The following is a 21,367-nucleotide window of genomic DNA, read 5'->3' as shown; positions in this document are numbered from 1 at the left end:
TAGTCTTACAGGGGGCAAGTCAGTTGTAAAAGCTATCAGGAGGGTTTCTACTCCCTAGCATGCTACCTTAGTTGAGTTGTGGTTTTCTGTAGTAATGAACACACTGTAATTTTGTAAAATAAGTTAATTGGCATTGTGTGATGATGGCTCTTCAGGTGATTAAGTTAGCCAGGTAAATTCTCTGGGTTCCCATCAGGAATGTGGGTAGATGGGAGTCCAGAAGACAATTCAGGAGTTAAGTGCAGGAGCCTGACCTTAGATAACGTAATAAATGAGATCTCTCAGCAGCATATTTCTTACAGTAAAAAAGGGAGAGTTCTGCCTGTGATTGTTGGCAAGATAATCATGTTCTTTGAACTTTCCAGTTATTTACATATAATATACTTTTCTTTGTCCTTTTTGACTACAACTTAATAGAATCAAGTGAAGTACTGATCAAGAAGAGAGAAGAGTAGCTATTGAAATTGGTTGTCCTCTTTCAGAAGTAGCTAAAAGCAGTACCTAAACATGTAATAGCATGCAACTTCTCTAACAAGGAGATGGGAAAATACCAATTTTAAAGCAATGGAAGTCAAAATCAGGGTAAAAATCCAGAGAGTAATGAAAGAAAGTAACATTTCCCAAACAGAAGAATTGTTTCTTGTGCAAAAGAGACATATATCTGCAAACAAACTTATGCTTAGGGAATAAATTGATCATCAAAATCACAATTTTATACTCAGGGAATAGATTGATCTTCAAAATCACAAGCATTAAAAATATTTCTTTGCTATACAAGATCTTATTTCACCTTACTTGGTATCCTCTAAGAGATGCAATGTAAACCATTACACAGGTGGCTGATGTCATCTGCTCTATCTTATCTATATTTTCCTTTAAGAACATAGAGATTTCCTACAGCTTCTTCAGTTTCAATGAGTTTTTGTCATGCTTTCAATGCAGTTTGTTGTCAAGGGTACATGCCACAGGAGAGAATTAAGCCACCAAAATCCCCTGTCTGTGCACTAACATAGTGCTTAAATATTCTCCCTCTATGTGAATTTTGTTTAAAGCAGGTATGACTTGCTTTTTATCCACATGCTGATACCATTTGCTCATTATTCATTCTTTCCTGTAGGAACTTTCAGCTGCTGTTTAAAAACTAACATGTTCCAACAACAGTTACTTTCCTTCCTCTTTTAGACAAAAGACTGTTAAATTCTCTTGACATTTGTCCTTAAGATGCCAGTCCTGGAAATCTCTGCCTGTTATTTTGACTGCAGTGGAAAAAGGAGATGCTTTTACATCCATAGGAGAATGATTTTACTTTTAGGCACTAACAAACTATTTGTAGTGAGACTTTTCACTGCTGTTTCTAATAGCCCTTGTTGAACCCTTATTCTGTGATAACAGAACAACAGAGGGAAAGAAAGTAGGGGAGATGTAGGGAATTAAACTGAGTTAAGTTGCCACAAGTTTGTGCTGAAAATGGTATGATTTTAATATTCCACAGAGAACTGTGGAATATTAAAAGGAGGGAAAGGGAGAAAACTCTAAAGGCACAGCAGCAATTTATTCTTTTTGTTTCATTAGCTTACATAGCTGTGCCAGCACATATCCTAGCCAATCTTCGTTAAAATAAAAATAATGCTGTCATTTGCAGATACGTTTCCATGTGGAGAGAAACAAAGATTCAGTAGCATGAAGCTTCATCTCATAAGGAAATTTCTTTTCTTCAAGTATCCTGGTAGGCTATGAGATTACACTTTTTTCCCTATTCCTGTATTCTGAAAAACATTACACTTAAGGAACAAAAATAAGCAGAAAACTGTTTTCTTAAAAAAAAAAAATAACTATCCTTAAAAAAAAAAATTGTTTGCATCAACTTTGATACAAAGTGACATCAAACCAAGTCAGATACTTTCGTGGTACAATGAGGAAAAATGTTACAGAGTAAGATCATATTGTGTGCATTATTTCATAACTTCACATGAAGTGGTTTTGCTTTTGATTGAAGCCTGATGTTCTTTCAAGGGATAGGCTCTTTGGAACTTTTCAGGAAATGCTGAGCCAACTGCAGGGTGTACTTCACCTGTTTAACAAAAGGGGGAAAAAATAAAGCTCTTGTTGGTAAGGGAAACAGGCTTTACTTACGTCGTCAATCAGGTCTCTCTTAGAGAACCAGGATGCCCCTGTGTGAACTGTTAACATTTAATGTGTTCCTAGCTGAATGACTAGGTTTAAGAGCTATTGACAATATGCAATAACTGCAATTAAAATCTCCTTAATAAACTAGAGTTTTAATCCCAGATACCAATGCAGTCAATGAGGGAACTGAAATTTCTTAAGGACCAATGAGAAATTATGTTCATGGCTGTAATTTGGTATATCAGAGAGCTGTAAAATAGAATATCAGACTGCTTGTTTGAATTGAGGCATCTTATGAAGAAATTCAAAGAGATTCAATTTTCAATATGATTTGAAGATCAGAGATGAAAACTTAACCAACGTGACTATGAGCAGGTATCTCATTAACACTTGAAAATGTGGCTTGGTTTACTTAACTAAAGGATATAGAAATGTGAAGACATTTTTCATAAAATTCAAAGAATATTTTTTCTTATGGCTGTTTGACCAAAAGCAGTTTTCTGTGGACCTGTGTGCATTCTGACACCTTCAAAGATACAAAAGCTGACAAAAATTTGAAGCCCTGTGATTTGTTAAGTTAAAACATAGTAGTCATTCTCAGCCTATTGAAATAATTTATTTAAAAATAAATCTATATAAGTGATAAAATATCATACAATGATAAACATCTTCATTCTGTTGAAATCAATTGACCTGAATGAAAGTTTGTAGACAGCTGTGGTTTTCAAGATAGTTCTTTAATTTTTGGTTGTCCCCGGGTTTGGGTTTTTTAAAATTCCTTTCTGGAGGAAGAATTCATTGTCAAGTGGATAGAAGACTGTATAATACTAAATATAAAAAAGCCTTCCTTTCTTTTAATCTCTGCCTAGATCTTTTCTGCAGACACTTTGCTGTGATTTATCTTTTCAAGTTCCCATAGTAAAAAATTACCTAGTTTAATGATGGAGGTTAAGTCAGCAAAATTCAAGTATTATGTGAGCCCCAAATAAAAAAATGGAAAATATTTGGAAGCTTTTTCTGGAAAGAGAAAAACTGTTATACTGAAATAACTGAAAGAGCTTGTGCTTTTCAAAGAATTGCTAGGAGAAGGTTTCCTGGTGTATCAAGAAATGCTGGGCCTTTGACCAAAACCACGTATCCAAACAGTGGTGATGAATGAAACGAGACCTTGTGGCGTGTTGTTTCCGAGTAAGCACTAACCTGGAGCAGGAAGGAAATGGGGGCTGAATCAGGGCCCTGGCCTCTTCCTGTCCAGTGCAGACCAGACTGACAGGGAGATGCAGATCAGTGGAGCTTGGGGGTTGGTGCACAAGCTGTGAGAGCTGTTAATGCTGCATGTATTGGTATTCTGTGTGGAACCTGGGTAGCTTCTCTAATACTGAACCAGGTTGCAGTTGTTTTCTGGCTTCCTGATTATCAGTTTGTAGTCTGAAACTTGATTTTCTCCTGTAATGTAAACCACAGATGAAAAGTAATTTTGGTCAGCAAAATTAGTTCCTATCCTGCTAATTCTTGCTCAGCCTAGATAACCTATCTAATCCTTAACACTTTGACTTTCAAAATGTTTTTTTCTGTTGCCTCCTTTGCTCTTAATTATTTTATTTAAAGCTCTGTATTGATACCACACTACCCAGAAAATTTCATTTTAAGTACAAGGAGCTCAAAATTTAGGGCTCTGCATTGCTATAAGAATATAACATTAGACTTGTGGGAGCCAGATGTCTCTTCTCAGTTCCCACAAGCTGGACTCATGAGGGAGGAAACCTCTTCCCCTGCCAACTCTGCTGGAGTTAATGAAGTTCAAGTCCACATCTAGCTTGGTACAGAGCATTCTAGTTGCTGGATTTTTGGCAAGGAGAGGAAGACATAATCTCCAAGTCAGGCTGGATCATTCAAACATCTTAAAACTCTATTGCTATCTTACAGGGACCTTGATGGGATAGATACCTCCAGTCACTGTTAGTGTATTTTATCACCTCACAGCTTTTCTCAAATCAGGGGGCTTTCACTGCACTGTGCACTTATAGCTGAAGGGCTGAACTGGCAGCTAAACATATGAAAGGTTTTATAGCCTTGACTAAAGAAATCCTAGTTAAATACTAGAAGAGACACAAACTGCTTTCCAGCCTGCAGCTCACCTAGCAAGGCTTTCCTGTTTCTGAGCACAACTTAGCCATGCACAGATGAATGATGCTCTTGCTTACTTAGATAGGTGCTAAACCTTCCCTGAATCATGGCCTACATCACAGGTGTGCATACACTGGGCTTCAGATGTCACTGAAAGTCTGGCTGTGGTACTGTGTGATGTACATCTGGCAGAATCCTAGGGGTCCCTCACATAAAGTGACATTAATATAAACTTTGTACAAGAATATGTTTTAAGTAACAGTCATGAAGACGTGTCCAAACCAACAAGCATTCACAGAGTGTCCCCACATAGGTGTAGATCTCTTCAATTTTTCAGGCCTTGCTGCTGCTGACCTGAGTTACTTTCATAAAGCTGTGGACATCATCATTCTTTAAAGGAATGACTGTTCATTCCTGTGATGGCAATCAGTTTTCTTTTGCTTGTGTAAATCACTAGGGTGCATGTGTAAACATTTCAAAGTGAAATAACAGCATTTTTTCCCAAGTCCAGAATTAAATGGATATGCAAAATGTATCCCATTATTTGTTTTAATCAGGAAATACTAAAGGATTTTGTGTTTTATCCTTATTACTCTGATTCTAAGCTATTTCAGAAGCTGGTATAGACTGGTGTTAGCTGATTTGTGTAGATGAGATTAGTAAAAGCTGAGTTAGTCTCTCTGGAAGTTCTGCAGAGAAATTGTTGAATTAGATCATAAAATGAAGTAAATTAGAGTAGCTGTTCCCTAGCTGTAGCTTGTCCTTGTTTTGTTAGGTAACTTCCTACAAAAAAACCTGTTCTTAGCATGCTGCTATATTAGATGTTGTACAGCGCTCTTGCAGCATCATGTGATTGGAGAAAAATGCTCCTCTTTTACACATCTACAAAACAGAGATGGTACTCACCTAAATGAAATTAAAGTGACAGTCATGTTCAGAAGATGCTGATCTTCTAGATAAGTTGGACATCTCAGCTGTCCAGCCCTACCATCAATTTTTAGTTCTGGAAACTATGATAGTTTGCTAATTTGCCCTTAAAACACCAGGCTGAATTCCAGCTCAACTCCAAAGCATATTTCTTGTCTCCATTTTAGGAAAGTTCAAAACTTTTTTGGAGTAACTGGATTCCTAAAACTTCAGGCCACAGCCTTATAATAAGAAATGGATCTTCAGAGAAAAACCTTGTCTTTTTTTTTTTTTTTTTCCCTTGCCAGTAGCATGGCGATGGTCTTGTGGGTCATAGCACCTCTGCATCAGCATTGCAAGTTTGTCATCTCTTCTCTGCATCTTCTCTTTGGAGCCTGACAAGGCATGGATCTGTCATGTCATTACTGGAGGAGGAACAGAGTGGTGGAAACTTGCAGGGAAATCCTGTGAAGGCTTTTGGAAGTGCCCTTTAGTACTCCCAGCTAATAGTTGCACTGAGGATGTGCAGGTTACACATCCATAGATCAGTGTGTTTAGCAGAGAAGGGTGGTGTGTTTTGGTTGTAAAGTGGCAGTCTGAATACCTCATACAAAAAATAGCATTCCTAATACAGACCCTTGCAATGGCTGGTTATTGAGCTCTGGAAAACTGCCAAGTCTTGCACAGATAACATTGTTCTGGGGCAGAGAAAGTAGTTTCAGGAGAGTTGTTGCAGTTACTTGAAGTAATGGGGTTTTTATCAGAAAAAAAATGTTATTGGTATGTGGAGATAATTTTAGGTGTTACACTGGTTCTTTTCAGATGTACTTAGAAATTAATTACTGTTTAACCTCTCTTTTTTTTTTTAATTTGAAACTAGTTTTATTAACAGTGGAGGAAGGAAAGCAACTGTTTTTTCACTCTTTTGTGTGCATACACATTGATAAACCCACACACAGAATAGGTATGCACTGGGAGGACCAAGGGACCACAATACTCCTTTTGAGTGCTTTATCTAAAACAGAAACAATGATACTGTAGAATAAATGATTATTACTGGATGTCTACTGTAACAGTAATAATGGCCACTGTAAAAGCTGAAACAACTCTGGCATGTTTACTGCATATGACAGCAGAAGGCTTTCAGAGAAATCTTGATTTCTGTTCTGGACTGTCTTTGGGAAGGTTCCCTTCATAAGCAGTGAGACCACATGTAAGTGGAGGTACACATGTACATGTGGACCTCAGAATTCAGCTAAAGTGGCACAGCAGGTAAAGTTACTGCTTCACCCTTATATGAGGAGCCCAATCTAATCAGCAGAAATGGGGTCCAGACACTATCAAAGGCAAAAGTTAGGAATTCTGCATTGGTTTTGCAGCTTCCAGAGTGAGAAGTCTATAGCAGTATCTTAAATGTAAGCTGCTTCTTGAATGAAGCAGCTACTTCTCAGTTCCATTTCAAGACAAAAATATAGTATTTCCAGGACTGCTAAAGTTTTGAGGGTTTCTTCTTTGCAAGTCAGCTTCTAACAGTTGTTGTAACCTATTTGCAAGATGATCAGACTGTAATTGTTATTTACAGATGGGAATAGTGTAATTGTCCTTCTGTGGGCAGGGTTAGATGTTGAGAATTTCTGAGAGAACGTGTGACAATGTAAGTAAGATTTTCTGTTGAAGATGACTCTGGAATCAAAGATTAGGAAATCAAGAATTTTACAGCAAGTTGTCTACTGTCTTCAACTATTAGCATTTAGCATTTTCATTCTGGATACTATTTCTAACTAATCCTTTATTTGGACTGAAGACTGGAAACCAGACGTTAAGACTTTGAGTGGTTTGTTAAGAGGGAGCGGGGAAATTTTTTACAGGAGGCAATACAAGAAGGCTAAGAAGGTGCACCCAGTCAGTTTATCAGACAGACTTTTTTCTTTATTCAGCCTTCTGCTTAATTCAGCCCTGGACAGATGAACTGTGCTGAGAAGTAGTTGAGAAATCATGATCTGGCCATAAGGAGAAATAGAATTAATTTTTGTATAAAGTATGTAAATTGCTATGTGAGACTAAATTTTAATCCCTGTGACATGTCCTGTTGTGCTGAGGGTCTTGGATTTTTGTTGAGAAGCTAAGGGGAAAAATCTTCTGCCTAACATTTAAAGCAGACTAATTTGTCTGCAGTGCTATGCACAGTCCTTGTAATTAAGACGTTCAAGGCAAATTACAAGTGGCTGCAGAATGTCTTTCTCTATTTTTGTAAGGCACTTAAAGTCTGGGTGGAACATCTGTTTCCTCCTCCCCACAGCTCATTTCAGAGATTATTATGATTCTAGTGAAATCTCACAGTGACATGTGCTGCTATTCAATGAAGATGTTTCAAACACCTACACAAAACCTAATTGCAGCTTCTGCCACTTACTGCCTCTACTGAAATAAAAAAAAGAAAATAAAAGGAATTTCAAAGTTTTGTGAGCTAAAATGGGAGTTGCCAGTCTGAGTTACACCTACAATAAGAAGCTGTGGCAGAAAGTACTTAAAAACATGGAATTATCAGGCATTGCTCATGTCATTTGTGCTGAGAGATCACTGCCTCTGCAAATATGACTGCGCTTTTGCCATTAATTTCTGTCCTCAACATGAGGAGTGCAGAAAATGTGAAGCTCAGAGGGGAGATGCACATACAGAGATACTTTGGTTTGAGTCCCTTTCTCCTGAACAGATTCTTTGTGTGTTTTTTGAGACTCAAAAATTCAGACTTGAAATACATTGTCATTTCTGTGCAGAGATGAATTTCCTGCATCTCTACAGTCCAATAAAAATTCAGATGTTGGTGAGTAACAGTGATGGGTGCATACCATCTGAAATTTTTTAACCAACCAACTTTCCATTTTTTGCTACTTCCTGTGATTGGGTGCAACACCCTCCACTGTGCAGAAATGTTTACAGAGTGCTTAGAGTGATGACAGAATCTGTTTCTGTGTTTAGAACATTTTAGGCCCAGGCTCCTTGAAAGCAAGTGAAAAGCACCTCTGTGAGCAGGGCTGACCTCTGGCTGGGCTAACAGGTTGAACTGAGGTTGAAGATGTTTTTGCAAGGGATGGCTTTTTTAAGAATTAATGTCATTTTCCTCAGTCACCAGACTAATCACTGTGTATTTGTTACAGCTTCTGCTTGCAAAGAGACTAATACTACTTGATGCAGCTGGCTGCTGTGAAATACAGAGGCGTTTTTGTCAGTTCCTAGGAAAAAACCTGACATTTCAGTTTGTCTTCTCTTCATCTCAGTTGGTGTGAAACTGTGTTGGTCTGGTGAAATCAACAGAATGGTTGTTAGGAGGAGTTACCATCCCTGGCTTTCTGGTACTTGCCTATGCAGCAGACATGCCTTAGCTGTGACCACCTTTGGTGTTGATTTAAAGTAATCTGCTTTTTTTGGCACTGACCTGGATTGGGACTGCTTTCACAAGCATGCCCATGAGATAGTAGTACAGTAACAGCTGTATATTTAAATGTCAGTCAAAGCAGGGCAATGCCGCTGAAGCTACCAGTACAATTTAATAAGACAGATCCAGAGTGCAAGCAATGCAAGTTTCTTGTCATGATATCTCCAGTCATGACAGTAAAATCTCTGTGAAAAAGGTTAAAGTCCTCATGGTCTCAATTCCTTACTATGAAAATGATGTTTCAAAGGAAAAAGTAGGTCTGCTAATTTGCTCTTCTGAAATGTTTATAAAGATGCATCTTTGATGGCAGAGATTTCAAACCAGAAAAATATATAGAAAAGAGATAGTACATTGAAGAGAGATACTATATTTTAGTGAAGATAGATATATATTCTAAGGTCAACATTTGAAGAGGCCTTTGACCAAAATTCAAATCTGTTGCTGCTTATAGAAATTAAATAGTGTGTTTATCTAAGCCATTGAGATGTAATTTCAGTTTATACCATGTTAGTACAACTAATCCTTTCACTGATGTTCAGCTTCTGCCAATTCAGTCAAAGGACTAATTGTGTGACGGGAAGCATACAAGCACAGCAGTGTTTTATGTACTACATCTCACCACTTCCTGACCCTGTCTCCCTGCACACTACCTTCTTAGAGTCTTCTAGCCAGATCTGTTGTACAGTTAGAAATGTCCAGATTAATTTTCCCTGCTTTGACAAGCTCCTTTACATTGCAGGAGGCCAACGTTTTTAGTGCATCCATAGGAAGTGTCTCCACTACAGCCTTTCACCACACAAGAGACAGACTGAAGATGTAGGCAGCTGACAAATGTGAAAGCAATGAAGAGGTGTTCTGAGGCTGACAGTACTTTTCATAGTACACACATTTTCTGGGAAAGGAATGAGAAGGGAGATAAACAGGCAATGATTTTGGCAAGCTGAGAAGAAGCTGTAGCAGACTAAGATGTTCCAAAGAGAAGATCACATCAAAAAGGTAAGGGTGCCAACTTCATCCTGTCTTTTTCTCCTGCTGCTTGAATATCTTCTTGAAAATCAGCAATTCTTCCTTTGAAAATGCTGACATTTTCAGCATTTTCAGCATGGAGAATCCTATAAATGCTATAAAAGTAATTTAGCCTTGCTTTGAAAAAAATACAGTACTATTTTTATGGCTCATTCTAGCCCCCTCAATTCCTGCTTGAAGTTGGGTTTTTTCCCAGAAGCTTTGCAAACTGATAAAATAATAACAGTCCAAACATCAGAAATATCTGTGTGTAACTGCTGCATATGGAGTAATAGTCAATCAAGATGGGGTTGGGGGGTGCGGGAGGGGGGAAGCCACAGAACAATTTATAAAAAGTCCTACATAAGACTTTGATTCAAGACTAGAAATAACTGACAATAACTCTGAAAGTCTTATTCTTAGTCAAACTGCTTTTGTTTAACAGTGTGCCAGCAAGGATGTATGCCTAAAAGGACTGTGCCTCTCTCTGTCAAGAGTGTAATGATGTCATGCATGCATCCAAGGGGAGAGCATCAAGGGGTTAATTTGATTGTGTTTATGTCTAACAATGTGTAATCTAGGATGTTTCTCAGCCTTGATACCTAAGTGTGCAGTCAGCTGAGTAAATGATGAAGTTCCTTGCACCAGCACAGATTTGGGCCAAACCCAAGGGATTTTGAAAATCTCTTTGTGTTCTCAGCATAACTGTTTTAATGTATCTTATAGCTAGATCAATATTCAACTCTAATAATCTTTTTTTTTTCTTTTCTATATATACCTGAAGAAGTTTTATTAAAAATCATAATGTTACCAGTTCCACCTTCTCTGTGGTCGATAGTTCTAGGCAGACTAGAAAACATGGTCATACTGTACATTTTTGCACAGATTTTCATAATGTTATGGGAAACAGAAGAGGGTCTTGAAATATTAAAATAGTGTGCAATGATGAGAGTTTCAAAATTGCAACAAAGCTTCTGCTGAGTTTGGGTAAAATTGATCTGAGTGTTCCTAGAAATTGTCTTCTTCCTCATTATTTGCTTTTTTATGGGAGCATCTGGTAGGATATGTCAAATAATGATAGTTGCAGTAATTGACCTTGATAACAGTTTTTAGTTTTCTGGTTATCAGTTTTCTATTCCAGGTCAGGCTTCATATGTTTGAATGGACTATATTTGTCACCTGGTGTTTTTGAAAAAATCTGCCTGGAAGGTAAAATGTATATGGTAGCTCTGTGACTGAGTTCCTTCCTTTCAAAACTTGAATGAACACTCCAAGGTTTGAGAACACCTGAAGGGCCATCACTGCTTGGATGAACTAAGCACTTTAGCATCTGATCACTAGACTCTTCCAAGTTATTCTGAAGCATGGGAGTCTTTGAGGCCTGGACTAGTTTTCCATTGGCAATGGGCCAAGCCATGTTATTAACAATGAAAAGGATGCATATGGGATTTTCCACATAAGGATCTTGGCACCTTTAGACTCTTAGCCCAAGCACTTCACAGCTTTGAGATCTACTAGAGCAGCTGAGAAACAAGGTAAATTAGAACACACTAAATAGTCTGGACTGAATGACCAAATTCTAACTTGTCTGTCTTTGTAATTTATCTTTCAGGTCCTCAGGCTCCATCAGCCACCATCTGATCATAATGCAACAACACAGGTGTTGCCATGAGGATCAGGACGTGTCCTGTCTGCTTCACAACTTATCTTTTGGTCCTGCTGGGTATATACCAGAGAGAGCTCCACGTAGAGGCAGAGTACACATTTCAAGAGAGCTGAAAAACCAGTTCCTGCACATACATGCATCTGTGTAAGAGTACTCCAAGACCAGAGGCCTCTGTGGCACTGCATGGATATAAGAACTGTTGTATGTGTGGGGTTAAACTCTGGTTTTTTGAGATATGATGCTTCGACGAGGATTTATTCTATTTCTTCCCCGAGTTGTAGGCCTGCTGGTGGTGGCCTGTTGCTCAATGTCTATTGTTTATATGTTGGCTTGCACACCCAAGGGTGACAACCAGCAGCTTGCCTTGCCCAGGGTGCACAGTCCAACTGTGAAGGAGGGATATGAAGCCATTCTGCAAGAGCGAGAAGAGCAACACCGCAATTACATCACCAGCTTGAAGAAACAAATTGCTCAGTTGAAGGCTGAGCTCCAGGGCAGGACCGAGCAGCTTAAGAACATGCAGAACCAGTACCCAGACCCCTTGGACATTCACCTTGACCACAGCAAGCCAGAGAAGGCCCAGGCCAACCTGTTGGCTTTCCTCCGTTCCCAAGTAGACAAAGCAGAGGTGCACAGCGGTGTTAAGCTGTCCACAGAGTACGCAGCAGTGCCCTTTGAGAGCTTCACCCTGCAGAAGGTTTACCAGCTGGAGACAGGGCTGACACGGCACCCAGAGGAGAAGCCTGTAAGGAAGGACAAACGAGATGAGTTGATAGAGGTGATCGAGTTAGCAGTGGGGAGCTTGAACAAGCCAGATGGGGTCAGCAAAGCAAAACCCCGTGTATACACAGCCTCCGACTTTGTTGAAGGTTCGTATGCAGAGAGCAGGTTGGCAGTGCTGGGGTGGAGTTCTGGTGTGACTGAGCTGCTGAGGGAGATGGTAACTGTGTCAGAGCACAGATGTCTGGGATGGTGTTAGTGCTGTGGGCCTAGAGATGCTGTCTCAGGCACATTTGCAAAATGGCAGCTTTGCTGGGGAACAGGACTTTCAGTGACAACAGTGACAACAAAGCCCGTCAGTCTCCTGTGGTGAAACCAATGTGTTCTCACAGCTCTCTAGTCATGCGCTTGCCTCAAAATTGACAAAGCAAGGAGTGACTGACCAGGCTGCAATCCCAGATCTATTTCCAGAGTTAACACTGGCAACTGCAGTTCAAATCCATGCTGCCATTCTCCTCCTTTGTGTCTGCTGTTTAGTTTATCTTTTCAAAATATGTTTCTACAGTTTTTATAGGTGCTGAACAAGCACATATGACTGTTTGGCACCACCTGGTCACAGGCAGCACTGTGAGCCTGGATCTGGACACTCTTCCATGTGAGAGGGTGAGGAGAAAGGAGATGTTTCCTGACACACATTGCTTAATATCAATTAAGCTGTGAGCCTGTTCTTGGGGAATGAGTGCAGAAAGAAGTGGGGAAGAGATGCACACTAGTGCTGGCTCTGTGGAGGTTCTTCATGCACTATGGTCTTGCTGGCTTTCTTATACCATGGTGAAATACTCCAGAGGGAGGAAGCCTTTCACGTGACTTGGAGCTCAAGAAACTGGAGGCCCGTGTACAGCTTAGTCTGAGCTCAAGGAGTCTTTCTTGAGTCCTCCCCTGCAGGGACCTGTAGGGTCCTTGCTTCTGTAGGTGCAAGGGAACAAATTCTAATTCTCACTCATCAGTGCAGACTGATTTGTTTGCAAATGCAGTGATCCATGTATTGGGGCTGGAAACAAAGAGATGGCAGAAAATTTCCCTGCCAAATCCCTTTGGATGTCTCTGTGACCTCTCATCACTCTCTTTTCCCCTGACTTAATTCTCCCAAGAATGGCAAAAACTGCCAATCAAAGGACAAATCCCTTTCTCTGTGTAACTTCAGTATGTGTAGGGAGGACTGAATTATCTGTTCCAGTTATGCATTTCAAGTATAGTTTGGACTCTGAACTTGTTTTGGAAACAGTGCTCTGCAGGTGCTACTGCCTACACAGTAAGTGAGTAATAAGTTAGATTCTATGTCAGCTTCTGGCAACTTAATATAAGTCCAGCAACACAGCAACCATGAGTTCATTAACGCAGCCACCAAGCCAGCTGTTTTCATTTTCTGGAACTGCCATGGGCAGCTGGAGATTTCTGGGAGTGCCCAGATTTGCACTGGAAGTAATAGCACTAACCCTCTAAGTGTTTTCCAGCTGCTTTAGCAATAACAACACATAAAAGCTGTGTGCCTCTCTTATGTTAAATGCGGGGCTACCGCTCTCATCTTAAGGTTGATCAGGTGGAGAGATGTGCTGAAATGAAAATCAGGTAATCAGGGTCAGAGACAGGATTTAAAATCTGAACTGCTGCTATCAGTATGTAGGATCTGTGTCCTTGTTTCTGCTCTTCTTAGAGATGCCTTTGAGACCAGCTTTCCTCATGTGTGTTGCTGATCCTGAGTCTAGTTAGAACATAGATTGTGCAAAGAAGTCTTGTTTATTTGGCCTCCTGTGTGGATTTTTCTCTTCTTGTGGATCCTGGCACCTGCTATCACTTTTTCAGTACTAGTTCATTGCTAGGCAGGATGGTGGTATAGGGCAATAAACTCAGTTGGGATCTGTATCTCTTCTTTTTTTTTAATTTTGTGCATTTATTCTTGTCTTTGCAAGAATAATGGTTCTTCAAACACTTGCATTTAAGGAGAAATGTTTTCTGGGGCTGGGGTATCTTAAAATTAGTGTTGCATTCTCTGCACTTTCTAGACAGAATAACCTGTGTGTGGAAATTAGACTATGACCCTAGTACCTTACATCTGAGTTAAACTCCTTCTCAGCAGATTTGCTGTTACATGAAATTTGGATAGGATTCTCGGTTCTCCTTTCGGAGCAATAGCTGACACGTAGTGGAATTTTCCATTTCCCCCCCTTAATCAAAACCAAGATAGCCACACCTTCTCCCTGGAGCTTGAGATGTATCCATCTGGCTGCTGCTCTGCTTAGCTTCTCTCTTGACAGAGGCACTGGGGCTGTTCAGCTGCTATAATGTTCATCTCTCTCCCTTATTCCTCCCACTTAGGAACCAAGTTCAGTAGCTTTCTGCCAAGGGGTGTCAGTAAGAAACAGCATGGGAAAAAACACAGAAATTTCTCTGTATTATAAGCAGGCAAAGGACTGCTCTGTTTCCAGTAAAAGCCAGTTGCTCAGAAAGCAGGATAACAGGTCTGGTCATTAATTTATGTAAATAGCAGCAGTGCCAAATAAATCTGGAAGTCATTCATTTTCTCAGATGAAGATAATAATTTGGAGACTCTGACAAGCCTCAGTAGTGTGTTCCACAAGTGAATGGAATCACTGCTTGATGATATTCTTTCGTAATATGAACAGTTCCAGAAAATCCCTGGATTTTAAAGAAATGCCCTTCCATAACACCTTCAAATATGCTGGATCAAAAGTTTTCCTACTTGAAGTATGTGGCTGTCTAGTGACTGGAATTTTAATCAAGGTCTCAGAGGCAAATGAAAAAGGAGTAGCTTTGCTTCATCAAATGGGCAGCTACTGGTAGCGATCTATCTGCTGGAATTTTGCCATGGAAGTTTATTGGGAGAAAGGAATGACACTTTTCATCAAAAGTTAAGATGCTGTATTTTACTGCATGTGAAGTGGGAACACGACTGTAGTACTGAGTTAAAATGAGGACAGCAAATTCTGATAAATCCTCATAGTGGCTCCTACATCAGCTAACAGAAGGGAACTAATGAGCATGAGTCCAGGGAGTATTTCTAGAGATACTAGGAGACGTGAAGCCTGTGTTCTGTGGAACTGAGGCTAGAATTGTCACCCAGTAAACAGCATTTTGTTAAGAACACATGGCTATTTGCTAGTTACACTTTTCATGTAGATCAACATAGGTGGCATTTGTTTGCCTGCCCTGCTGAATAGACATCAGGTATTTTCCATTTCCTTAGAGAGCCCTGGGAATTACTGCTCTGAAGACTGGAGACTTAATGCTTTTTCATCAGTTCTTCAGCCCAGGCAATTTTTGCTTCTCACTTGTTCTTTTCCTTCATCTTAGGGCCATTCTATCTGCTGACATAGAGCTCATGTTTACTTTTTTACATTAGGTTTTCAAAAGCTTTGACTTTTCCCTCTGCCTCTGAAAGGAATGGTACATATTCTGAAACATATCTGCTGTAATGGAAGCAATAGATGAACAATTAACCTTCTTTTATCCATATTTAATATCTAGCCTTTCCAAGGCTTTCATTTCAGAAGCAATCTTTTAAAGAAAGATTTTTTTGTTTACTTTTTTGAGACTATTTTTTTCGTCCCCTCACAGTTCGTATCTTGGAATTGAGGCTGGTTGACACATCTTCCTGAATCACGTAGACTGGCCTGGTGGCACAAATAAAGTAGAGCCTTTGGAAACGGAAAAAAATTTGTAAAAGGCAGGATGTTCTGCTGGGTGAGTCGCCAGAGTGACTCAAGACATTCAGACTCATTTCCAAGGATCACTGCCTGGCCTTGGGCAAATCACTTTGTTCTCTGCTTCTAAAAAGAAGATACTTTAAAAGGAAAGAACATTTCTTAAAATGGAAAACAAATAGTTTAAATATGCATGAAGAATAGCCATATATAATTAGAGGCATTAAACTTGCATACAGTTCTTTTCAGTATAAGAGGTTAGGATTATAAATTCTTGGGTTACCATTTTGCACAAATGTCTCCACCTAAGCTACTTGTTTTCAGCCACAGTAGAAGTATTAAACAAAAACAAAACTACAGTTAGAAGCAGCCTCTGTGTGTATAGCCCTAAGAGGGACCGAGGGACCCCATTCAGATCACAAACTTGCATTCCTCTTTAAGGTGCTTCTTATTTTGTAAGATTTCCTTTTTTGGGTACTACATCTCTCCAGGGAAGTGAAATTTGTGGGGTCATTCTTTCTTTGCTAGGATAGATAGAAGAGAACGTAAAAGCAAAAGCTGAGATATTGTGTGGTAGATATTATTAGATTTTTTAAATTTAATTGATGACTTTTTTAATTTAAAAAATGTAAGTTCACTATGGCAAGCATGTGAAACAGTCCTATCAATTTATCTCTAAAGGGAATGCAAATCAGATTTAATTTAGAATTTTATTTAGCTGAATGTCAAAAGGTTGCCTTAACCTTTCAAATACAAACATCTTAGGTAAAACCTCTGTTCAAAAACTGCCTGAGCAAATGAGTGCATTCAACAATGCAGTCAGATCATGAGAAGTCTTTCTGTAAGAATAAATGGATGAGCAGAGTTCAAAGGCCCAGATTTCTATTTTCTGGCACCAGGAGGAGTAAATCAAGGGGCTCTTAGGCCACTATTCAGATGAGCTCCAGTTCAGTAACAGATGTAGTTCATGGTCTGCACCTTGGGCAGACTTTATGAAAAAAAGCTAGGGGGAGTCAAGGGCACAATTTTGAAAGATTAGCAGCAAAAGAATTATGGAGCTGCCATCTCCCTAGATTAATTTGCTATGCTAGAAGGAGGATTGGAGCATTTTTTGAATCAGTTTATATTAAAAATAAAACATTACATGAATAACAGATCAGTAACTCTGCATATATTATTAACCAGCTGAAGTGTTCATTAAGAATAAAACACTTGGAGAATGATAGTGAAGATAAGACAGTCCACAGAACTCTCTCCAGATAAAATCACACCTCATTAGTCTTTTGATTATACCAATGTAAAAGCTGCAATACAAGATGAAGAGATTATATCACTTTGCTCTTTGAAGAAAACTTTGACCCAGACCTTCACAAGAAATACAGACAGAGCTGACAGTCTATGGGTGAGATGCCCAACCATGTTACACATCAGGAATAACCAAAATTTTAAAAAAAGCAAGCCTTATTTTGGTCTTGTTTTTCATAACCAGAAGAAGCTATATTTCATAGCCAGATGGAGAGGGAAAAAAAAATAAAAACAAGTTAAGAGGAGGAATTTTTTTTCAAGACATTTGTGCTTGTCTCTTTAACTTCTGCAGGAGATGGAAGGCATTGCAATTATACTCTTGTACTGATTAAGTTGTTAAGATGTTTACAGTGGCTTAATGACAAGTTAGAATTAGCATTAATTTTTCTTTCTTAAACCTAATGGATTTGCCAGTGAAAAAGCTTCATTTTGGTGTACACTCTAGGGACTGAAGTATCATTTAGGGTGACTAAAATCTATAGCCTTTTTGCCAACTTGATCTCATTTAGGATTTTATAGTATTTCAGTGGGTCATGATCAAGGCTTTTATAGTTCATGCTGGCTCTCAGCATGAACCAGACCAATTTCACCCATCAAGTATGTTAAAAGTTTCTTCCATATAGGAAATAAACACATGATTGTAGGAATTATGTATCCTGGTCTAGCCTCTGACAAACTGTAGTGTTATCCTTGCAGACCATTGCTTGACCAAGAATATAGGCATTCATAAAGAAAATAGCAGTCTCTTGAGAGTTGAGTAACAGGAGAGTTTTGTCCTGACTGGCAGTGAGTGAAGTTGATGGCTGAGGCCTGTTTGCATAGTTTTATCAGGGGACTTTCCAGAGAACCTCCCAGTGCTCATCATGAAATTGCCTTTTTGGGAGATGGCCTAATCCCTCCTGTTGCAGAGAGGCAGACTGCCTTTGCAGTCCCTCTGCATCCCATTACCATGTGTGTCTGCAGTGTGCAATTGGAGCAGTCTGAAAAATAAGGACAGTACGTCTGCTGGGTTTACTGAGAGTGAGCAGTTGGTTATCTTCAGAGGTTTGTAACTCAGCCAAGCCTTGGAATGTGCCTGCAAGAATATCACACAGCTCCTGCCTCCCAGGACTGGGTCCCTGCTACAGTGATGGCCTCCTCCAAAAGGTAGTGGACTGTGTATTGGTTTAAAAGTAAATATCTCATTGCCTCTGCTGCATTTCCAACTTAGATATAGCAACTTAAGACTTTCCCCTTTCTTTCCCCCAAGGAGCCCAAGTTTAATACAAAAATCTCTTCATTTTTGTTTTCATTCAGGGATCTACCGCACAGAAAAAAATAAAGGCACATTGTATGAGCTGACTTTCAAAGGAGATGCAAAACATCAGTTCAAGAAGATTGTTTTATTCCGGCCTTTTGGTCCTGTAATGAAAGTGAAAAATGAAAATGTCAATATGGCTGACACACTTATTAATGTCATTGTGCCATTGGCCAAGAGAGCCAGCAAATTTCAGCAATTCATGCAGAATTTCAGGTGAGTTTCCTTCAATGCTGCCTTTACTTTTTCTTTGTTGGAAAGTAAGATGCAATTAAAAGAGTTATCAAAACCTCACTCGTTGCTAGTTTTACATAACAGTTCATTGTGCCACTAAGTGATTTTCAAGATTACAGACTGAAAGGCATTTGGTTGCTTAATGCATTGTGAGTAGCAGTAAAAGCAATTATATTCCAGGGTTTCTGATTATATCAGAAATTATATCAGGGTTTCTGATGCACACGTACCTGACTTAAGAGTCGCAATCTGCCTGTTGGGCACATACAATTGTGGCAACTTGAGAGTGTCATGCAGTAGTTGCAAAGGAGCATTTCTGAGGAAAAGGAGAACTGGTGCACCCAGACGCTTTGCTAGGCTCCATTAGATAAAATATCAAGGCAACAAAAGGCAATGTATTTAAGCTTTCAGCATAGTTACTCTTAAACTATTATTTTTTCAGCACAAACATGATGTTCAGAGAGAGAACTTAACTGAGATGTAACTTTAAATAGCTGCCCAGAAAAGACTGTATTATCAGAGATTCTTGCTCTTACAATGAGATGTTTTGTCTAATTACAACCATCTAAAAATAGGCTCCTTGTCTAAATTAGCCTTCTGATTAGTATTCTGATTATCTTGTTTTAGGAAGAAATTGCCCTCTGGTCATGCTGATCTCTCTGCTGATTATAGATGAACTCTTACTAACAAAACTTAGTGCAAGTGAGGCACAGTTCTAGCATTTGTTCAGATTGGTCTTACCCTTGAGCTACGTGTTTGATGTCTGCTTAATACTTAGGTTTTAATAAATGCCAAAGATCTGAACTCTGGAATATCTGTTGCAAAAACTCAAGGTTATGAGGTAGGGTATTATAAACATCCTCCTTCTCATATTCTTCTGAGTGCTGAAGTTATTGCTTGCCTGATCATTCTTCCTGAGGCTGGATGGCCTCTTTTAACAGTGTCCTATTAATACAACAAATGCTGCTTAGAGAGCTGGTACCTAATCTGCCTGAAAGACAGACTTCTGTCTCTTCTAGGGGAGAAAGTGAGCCACATTGTCATGACAAGAATGCCTGTCAGTGAATCATGTCCCCAGAAATGCCTCTGAGGTTCACCCTATTCTGCCTTCCTCAGCTGCTGTAGGTTATTGAAGGAAGCTAACTTCTGTGACAAGTCACAAATCTGTCTCTTTTCTCCAGGGAAATGGGAATTCAGCAGGATGGAAGAATTCACCTCACTGTAGTTTACTTTGGAAAGGAACAAATGAATGAAGTCAAATCAATACTTGAAAATACCTCTAAGTAAGTACCTGAACATCTGCTTTGTGCTGTTCATATACAGCTATCCTATGTGAAGTGGAGAATTGATAACTCAAAACTCACAGTTGTGCCAAAAAGTTCTAAAATGGATTGCAGAAAATAACTTTCTTTTTGTATCAAATAAAAATGGTGTTACCCAGAGAGTCCCATAGAGTGGTCTTTAGAACTGCAGAGCAGATTTTAACTCAATTTACCTCAGTGCAACTGCTTTTTTTTCCCTCTTTTTTCCTCCTCCCACACACACTGGTAACTCTTTAGTTCTTTGAAAGTGGCTTTGACTGTTAGGAGTGAAAGCTGACTTCCAAAGGCAGGTGGAAGACAATTTCAGTAGAGCACAAAGGAACTGGATACTTTTGGTCAGTTCTGCTCTGTTGCATTTGGTTACAGATCTGTGTTTGTCAAGATCATATGGCACTGCAGCATTTTGCTTGTTTTCTCTGTGTAGGAAGACCCTTGTATAGATACAGTAAAGTAACCACAGGTAATTGAAATTTGTATACTGAATATATTTTTGTTAATCTAAACCTTGTTGGGATTTTTGTGAGATCTGCCCAAAGAAAGTCTGTGACAGGAATGCTAGGAGTACACAGGTCAAGCACTGAACATAGATAGGAAATCTCTTCAAGAGTCAAAGAGGACATCTCTTCCCTCCAGCTGCTCTCAGAACTGTGATACTACAGATTTCTACATTAATTCTTTTATATGGGGTTCCCACCCCCAACTTGTATTAAGAGTTGGATGGACAAGGTAAGCTACTAAATATTTTCCTTCTAGGTCAGCCAACTTCAAGAACTTTACCTTCATCCAGTTGAATGAAGAGTTTTCCAGGGGCAAAGGATTAGATGTTGGTGCTCGATTTTGGAAAGGAAACAATGTTGTTCTCTTTTTTTGCGATGTGGACATATACTTCACAGCCGAATTCTTGAACTCCTGTAGATTGAACACACAGCCAGGTACTGCTCCTCATGAATGCATTGTCTTTCAACAGGTTCCACCTATTATGTAAAATCCTGCACCAGAGTATTCTTGCCTTTGAATTGGTAATGAAGCTACTGTAAATCAGTTGTAACAGTTCCTGCTCCTACTGTGATAAAAGCTCTTGCCTTCAGCACCTCTGCTTTCTGGAACAGGATCTTTTTATTAATTGCATCCTCAAGTTCACATTCTCATGGAAAGAACATAGGCTTAGTGGAAAACTTGTGTGACTTTGTCTGGATTTGGTCAGGCCTGGACTGTACCTTGTTAGAGACAAATGTATTTTATACACCTTTTTTAAAAAAATAACCCATTGTCATTTCCAGGGAAGAAGGTATTTTATCCTGTTCTCTTCAGCCAGTATAACCCCAGTATAATTTATGGTCACCATGACTCCATACCATCTTTAGAACAGCAGCTGGTAAGTACATGCTTCTCTGAATGCCTCCTTTTATTTGAACAAAGCATGTTTTAAAGGTACATGTGCTCTTGGAAAGCATTTCCCTATTTCTTGTGCACAGTGACCACCATACAGACAAAATTAAC

At 39.3% G+C, this 21,367-nt stretch overlaps 1 protein-coding gene across 8 annotated transcripts in view; it reads left to right on the top strand.

Annotated features, from left to right (window-relative positions):
• Nucleotides 1–21,367, top strand: part of CSGALNACT1 (chondroitin sulfate N-acetylgalactosaminyltransferase 1) — a 47,283-nt gene that overhangs the window by 20,910 nt on the left and 5,006 nt on the right. For 7 of the 8 annotated variants that reach the window (XM_085578931.1, XM_085578930.1, XM_085578928.1 and 4 more), the window contains 6 exons: nt 9,336–9,592; nt 11,214–12,136; nt 18,311–18,527; nt 19,727–19,828; nt 20,621–20,799; nt 21,148–21,242. In XM_085578931.1, coding sequence (XP_085435057.1) covers nt 11,503–12,136; nt 18,311–18,527; nt 19,727–19,828; nt 20,621–20,799; nt 21,148–21,242 — 1,227 coding nt within the window. In that variant the 5' untranslated portion in view covers nt 9,336–9,592; nt 11,214–11,502. Of the gene's footprint in view, nt 1–1,642; nt 1,727–9,335; nt 9,593–11,213; nt 12,137–18,310; nt 18,528–19,726; nt 19,829–20,620; nt 20,800–21,147; nt 21,243–21,367 lie in introns of all 8 variants that reach the window. The other variant, XM_021532623.4, reaches the window with a different exon arrangement.

The sequence above is a fragment of the Lonchura striata genome, chromosome 4, assembly GCF_050655825.1.
Source record: "Lonchura striata isolate lonStrDom1 chromosome 4, ASM5065582v1, whole genome shotgun sequence".
NCBI lineage: Eukaryota > Metazoa > Chordata > Aves > Passeriformes > Estrildidae > Lonchura > Lonchura striata.
This window is presented reverse-complemented; position numbering and strand designations above follow the sequence as displayed.